The 7,158-nt window shown below is 29.6% G+C and overlaps 2 protein-coding genes across 2 annotated transcripts; one reads left to right on the forward strand and one right to left on the reverse strand.

The window, feature by feature from the left end:
- Nucleotides 1-1,283: 1,283 nt before the first annotated feature.
- LOC148166085 (uncharacterized) lies at nt 1,284-2,681 on the forward strand. Its single transcript, XM_088049442.1, has 2 exons — nt 1,284-1,426; nt 1,496-2,681. Exons 1-2 carry the CDS (start codon nt 1,284-1,286, stop codon nt 2,679-2,681), a joined length of 1,329 nt encoding a protein of 442 aa, XP_087905568.1.
- Nucleotides 2,682-2,724: 43 nt separating this feature from the next.
- Nucleotides 2,725-3,428, reverse strand: LOC148166086 (uncharacterized). Its single transcript, XM_088049440.1, has 2 exons — nt 3,218-3,428; nt 2,725-3,155 (listed from the first exon to the last, which is right to left on the reverse strand). The coding sequence occupies exons 1-2, from the start codon at nt 3,310-3,312 to the stop codon at nt 2,741-2,743; spliced, it is 510 nt and encodes a 169-aa protein (XP_087905566.1). The 5' UTR covers nt 3,313-3,428; the 3' UTR covers nt 2,725-2,740.
- Nucleotides 3,429-7,158: the final 3,730 nt, after the last annotated feature.

Consider the following 7,158-nt stretch of genomic DNA (forward strand, 5'->3'; position numbering starts at 1 on the left):
TGCAGCAAAAGAAGCTAGACAAGCATTAGCCGAATCTGAGAGACATAATAAAACGATGGAAGCTATTGCAATGGGCAAAGGTTTATTTTTAAAACCATACAAAAGAGGATTGGGTCTTTTTTTAGATTAAAAGGGCTACCTAAAAGACCCTTAACAAATCTGGATATTGAAAAATTTGCAAAAATATATAAAATTCCTTATTTTCGAGGTGTCTTTTCACGAGATGTTCTTCCGAAAAAAATACGTCACAACGAATCTGGTGTTATTAATTTGGATCAAAACAGCGGAAATGGAACACATTGGGTAGCTTATCGGAAACAAAGTAATTTAGTTGAATATTTTGATAGTTTTGGTGATTTGCAACCTCCACAAGAAGTGGTTAGGTATTTTAATTCAAATGGATTTTGTCAAATTCTCTACAACCATAAGCGATTTCAAAAATTTAATACGTATAATTGTGGTCATCTATGTTTATCTTTTTTAACTGAATAAATAAATAAATAACCTAATAGAACATTATTTTAACTTAGTTTAATTTCAGTTGTACACGCATCAAGATGTCTTATCATTTTCTTTTCAGTGATACAACATCCATTTTATCAATGGATTTTAATCCTCCTATTGAGTTGGAGAAAAATTGTGCTTATGAAATTGGTTTGTTGAATTTTAATGTAAATAATGCAATTCCAAATGTTGATAACACTAATAATATGTTTTATTATGGTGAAAACAACACTAGCATCGCAATCCCAATTGGTAGCTATGAAGTGCAAGACATTGGTGAATACCTGCAGAAAGCCTTACTTTTAAATCAGAAAAACGGAGAAAAACCTATACATTTACAGTTGAAAGCAAATTTGAACACATTAAAATGTGAAATAAAATGTGACAGTGTTGTCGATTTTTCAAAAAAGAATTCCATAGCATCTTTGTTAGGATTTTCAAAAAGAAAACTTACAGCCGATAAACTACATGAATCAGATTTTCCTGTTGACATAATAAGGGTAAACTTAATTCGAATTGAGTGTACTTTTGTAAAAAATTCTTATTTAAATGGAGCTGCTGAACATATCATCTATGCGTTTTATCCTAAAGAACCTCCGGGTTATAAAATTATTGAAAAACCTGTAAACGTGATCTATCTACCAATTAACACAGATTTCATTAGAAACATAACTCTTAAAATAACAGATCAATTTGGTAAGTTGGTCAATTTCAGAAACGAGCTCATCACGACAACATTACATTTACGTAAATTAAATCAATAGTAAAACATATAAAAAATGGTGATTTGTTTTAATGTACCTATTAACAACAACAACAACAATAACGTGCAATATAAAAACGTTAGTAACGTTTCAAAAACGTTCATTCACAACAAGAACAGTGCTCCGCTAACACCTGAAAATCGAAAATTTCTACAATCGTTAGGACTGCGTGTGAAATAAAAAGTTATGGAGTTGTTAAATGTGACTCAAAAACCAACTATTGACAGTTCAATAACCAACTTGGAATGGCATTCATATCAAGCATATACAAACACTCCACTTAAGCATAACGATGAATGTCGAATTGGTATTCAACAACAGGAATTACTCACAGTGCCAGGATTAAGTGAACTTCATATTCAAGGAAGATTAGTAAAACATGATGATGAAAAACTTGTATACACCAAAGGAAAATTGGTGAATAACTTTGTTGCCCATCTATTTGAAGAAATTCGTTTTTTACTGGGAGGTGAATTAATTGATCGTGTAAAAACTCCTGGTATTACCAGTAGTTTGAAAGGTTATGTATCTTACACACCAAACGAAAGTACTGCTTTGATGAATGCTGGTTGGTTTCCTGTTGATGACGTAAAACTTGTTGATAATACAACAGGACAATTTGATGTATGTTGGCCGCTTTCGATGATACTAGGTTTTGCTGAAGATTATAAAAAAATTGTGATAAATCTTCGTCAGGAACTCGTTTTAATTCGTTCAAATTCTGATTTAAACTGTATTATTGAAACAACAGGCCTTGAAAAAGCTCAAATTTTGATTGAAAAAATTACATGGAAAGTGCCTCATGTAACAGTATCCGATTATGAAAAGTTAAAAATATTAAACATAATCGATAAAAATATTCCTTTGGAGATTGTTCATCGAAAATGGGAACTTTTTACTTATCCACTTTTGCAAGAAAGTCATTCCTTTAATTGGGTGTTGAAAACCTCAACATTTCTACAAAAACCACGTTTCATCATTGTTGGATTTCAAACTGATCGAAGAAACAATTTGAAAAAGAATGCAAGCAATTTTGATCATTGCAATTTGAGAAACATGAAATTGTACTTAAATTCTCAAGCGTATCCATATGAAAATTTAAATTTGGATTACAAACACAACAAGTACGCTTTGGCATACAAAATGTACACACATTTTCAACAAGCTTATTATTTTAATAAAAAACCAGTTTGTGAACCATTATTAAATTTGGAAAAGTTCAAAAAGGTTGCTCCATTAATTGTCATTGATTGTTCATATCAAAACGAAGTAATTAAACAAACCACCATAGATGTTCGCTTGGAATTTGAAACTGAAGGAGATATAGATGCTAATACTGCAGCTTATTGTTTGATTCTGCATGAACAATTTATCACATATGAACCACTGACAGGTCGTGTCCGTTTATTGTAAAAACATTTTATAAATTGAATTTTTGGAAAAATAAAAACATTAATTATCTGCTTATATTTTTATTCTAACCCATCGAAAAAGTTTTTTTCTGCATCGGGATGTTGACGATGATTGACGGGTTCCTTTCGTCGTCGATTCTTGCACTGCTTTTGAGAAGTTGAAGGAGCATTATTGATGACAATTACATCATCCATCAAATCTTCATCTTCTTCTTCGACTGGTGGCTCTATGTACACCCGTTTCTTTGGACTAGTTAGATTCTCCACTTCGTTGACATCTTCTTCAACGAGGTTGAATCTGAAGCGTCTCACAACGCTTTCCAAAATCTTGAATTCGGCTTCATTGTCTAATTTTGTGCGAATATATCTAATTGGTAAATTGCCAAATTTTCGTTTTAACGAACTGCCTCGAGGGCAATATTTAAGGGAAACAAACACTTTGTCTCCCAAACGTTTAATCTCGAGCACGCCATATCTGAACATACACCAAACACATGAGTCAAAAAATACTAAGAAAAAAATAATAAAAAAACTTACTGGAATAATTGCTTCATTACTACCGTAATATGCTCAGCAGGCAGATTTTCAGGATCTTCGCTAAACACTACAATAGTACATGGTGTGGTTGACATTTTGGTTGTGGTGTTGAGATTCAAACACTGATGAAGAAACAGAAAATTCTCGAAGCTTTTATAGTATGCAAACTAAAAAATGTTGATAATTTTTGTTACAAAATTGTAAGGTTAACTGATAAAAACATGCTGACAGAATTGATGAAAAAAAACACACCAATAAATATCAATTTTGCACTTACGCTGCATTAATTTGTTTTTGCAAAATATATGGAAAAACACACACCAGTTATCTTTATTTTGTTTAACATTTAAGAAATGCAAATGCTGCTTAAATTATTGGGAAAAACATCTTTATCAATAACTCGTGCATGCATTTTTAAAAAATGTTTGGGTATAAATAGGTGAAGATCTGTTTCTGGAATTAAATTGTATTTTACATCAACTGTGAAAAGAAGCAAAATGTATCTACTTGACATACAAGGTTACCAACTCGGTACATGCTTTGTATGCAAAGAATTGGCAATTCTGGATGTCGACACCCAACAATACCAACACGCCTTCATCAAGTTTCCGGTCACAATCGAGATGTGCAGTGCTGCCTTCCAAAAACAGATTGACTACGCTACTGATCAAATACACGGGGTTGAATACTACTATGAAGATCCATCAACAATAAGGTATGAAAGCATCGAGAAATTTCTAAAGGACTTCATACAATACAATCCAAATCAAAAAGTCCATGTGGCAGTGAAAGGTCTGCAAAAGAAAAAATGGTTACAGCAATTTTTTCTGGATGAGGATATTGTCGACCTCGAAACTGATGGATGTCTTCCAGTAAACACCATGAAGACAATTTTTAAGTCCCACCACTGCTTAAAGCATAGTGAATACTTAAATTGTGCTTTAGAAAACGTGCACAACTTATACATGTGGTATATGTATTGTAAAAAATAAAAATATATAAAATATAATTTTGGTTTTTTTTTTTTTAATGTTGCAAATGATTATCACATTCTAAAAATTACAGTTTTAGATAAAATTTGATAATTTGAATGTCAAAGGTTAATTTTCCAAAATGATAATTATTTGCAACTCTTGCAGTTTTAGATGATAAAAATGACACGTGCATGCTCTGATAATTTTTAAATTTTATAATATAAATACAGCTTCAATCATACTCAGTTTTCAATGTGTCTCTGCAGTTTACATTTCAAGTGTTGCTAGTGAAATTTCAAAGTAAGTACTTTTGCTAATATTATTCTTTTATTAATTCAAATTTTGTAAACAGACTATAAAAGATGGCCAGTCAAAAGATTTTAGATGAAATCTCAACTTCTGCTGTTAACAAAATTGAAAAGGTTAGTGGATTAATTAAACATAAGAAAGAATTTCTAAAATATATAACTTGGCTCAGAAAAACCATTTTATTACATAAGAGATGTTTAAAAAATAAATTAAATTGTGTAAAAAATTTTGCAAAAATTGAATCAAATTTAACTATTTTAAAGGATTATTTACTAATCTTAAAACAAAAAATACATAGTGTAAAGTATTTAAAATCTAAAAAGTTAATTTGGCAAGATGTTGACTCTTGTTTTAAAAGTAGAATTAAAACGGGTATGATAACAAATTTTTCTTTGAAAGATCCAAAAAAATTTCTCTTAAAATGCTTTAGAATATTTTCAAGACGAATTTTACATGAATTGAAAAGGTCGTTATTAAAAGTAAATGTAATTTTTGTTGGAGTCTTTATAAAACCTCACACTCACGAGACAACTCATAAATTTTTTTCTACTCCAAATATGGTAATTGATAAAAGTACAGATTTGAAAAATTGGTTCAAAATTAATGTTTATGAAAAAATTTTGTTACAACTAGAAGAGTTTCAAGAAAGGGACAGTGGGTGGGCTCTAAAAGAAATTTTACATCTGAAAGTTAATATAAATAAATATAATCCGATCAGTGTTGGTATTTCAACATATGTTGATTTACCTGATTTTGTTAAAAATACTAAAAGTGTAGTCAATATCAAGAACAATGACCAATTTTGCTTCTTATGGGCTGTTGTTTGTGCTTTATATCCTGTAAAAACAATAAAAAATGTTTCACGTGTAACATCTTATCCACATTTTAGTTTGGTGTTAAAATTCAACAATATAAGATTTCCCATTGCTCTTGAAGACATTCCAAAATTTGAAAAAATGAATCAGTTGGCAATAAATGTCTTTACTATTTTGAATAAAAAGAAAAAAATACTCCCTTTGCTGTTGAGTAAAAGTGAAATTTCACCTAAAATTAATTTACTTATGATAACAAAAGATACTGATAATGATGATGATGATGATGATGATGAACTTTCTAATAAATGTTTATTTCATTTTGCTTACATTAAAAATTTAGCACGATTAACAAGTTATCAAATGGGTAATATTAAAAATAAAAAGTGGGTTTGTGAAAGATGTTTAAATCATTTTTCTACTCAAAATATAGTTAATGATCATATGCGCAATTGTTCAGTGTTAAACGAAACTAAAATAAAACTTCCCTCTAAAGATAAAAGTATTCTAAAATTTAAAAATTATAAAAATAAACTGATGGTGCCTTTCGTTATTTACGCTGATTTGGAGTGTCTACTGATAAACTATAAAGATTTAAACAAAACAAACACTTGTGAGAAGTATCAAAAACATAAACCGTTTAGTATTGCATTTTATTTAAAATGTTCCTATGACGATTCATTATCAAGATTTTATACCTATACCGGTAAAAATTGTTCAGTATGGTTTGTACATGAATTAAAAAAGATTTCAAATGAATTGGAAACAATTTTTTCTCACCCATGTAAAATGAAATCATTATCTGTTGAAGAAGAGCAAAATTTCTTATTAGCAATGAAATGTCATATTTGTTGTAAAGCATTTTTAAACGATGATAATGAGAGAAAAGTGAAAGATCATTGTCATTTAACAGGAAAGTTCAGAGGTGCTGCTCATAACTCATGTAACCTAAAATTTCAAGATATGAATACTATTCCAGTAATTTTTCATAATTTATCTGGTTATGATAGTCATTTTATAATTAAAGCTTTAAGTACAGAAATTGATGGACACATTGATCTATTACCAATTAATAAAGAAAAATATATTTCGTTTACTAAATACATTCTCAACAGTAAAATTAAATTTAGATTTTTAGATTCATACAGATTTATGCCAAGTAGTATTGATAAATTATCCACATATTTAAATGATGAGCAAAAAATTATTATACGGAAATTTTATAAAGATGATTTAAAATTTAATTTAGTCACTCGCAAAGGCATCTTTCCTTATGAGTATCTTGATTGTTGGGAAAAATTGCAAGAGAATAGTTTACCATCTATGCAAAAGTTTTTTAGTCATGTGTCTAATACTGAGATTTCTGGTGCCGATTATGAACATGCTTGTACGGTTTGGCAAGTATTTGAAATTAACACTCTTCAAGAGTATGCTGAATTGTATTTAAAAACTGACGTTTTACTTTTGGCTGATATATTTGAAAATTTTAGATCTACTTGTATGAAAACATATGAATTAGATAGTCTTCACTATTGTACAGCTCCAGGATTATCTTTTGATAGTATGTTAAAAATCACAAACGTTGAATTAACTTTGTTAACTGATGTTGATATGATAATGTTTTTTGAACGAGGTATTCGAGGAGGAGTTTCACAATGTTCGAATAGATACGGGCAAGCAAACAATAAATATATGGGTGAAGCTTATAATCCTAATAAACCATCAACTTACCTTATGTATTTTGATATCAACAATCTTTATGGAGCTGCAATGAGTTATTCATTGCCTATGGGTGATTTTCAATGGATTAGTGGTCCAGATATTTATAAAATTGATTTTAACACAC

Source organism: Gnatocerus cornutus, unplaced genomic scaffold (genome assembly GCF_029298725.1).
Source record: "Gnatocerus cornutus isolate USDA-ARS CGAHR unplaced genomic scaffold, icGnaCorn1.1 ctg00000026.1, whole genome shotgun sequence".
NCBI lineage: Eukaryota > Metazoa > Arthropoda > Insecta > Coleoptera > Tenebrionidae > Gnatocerus > Gnatocerus cornutus.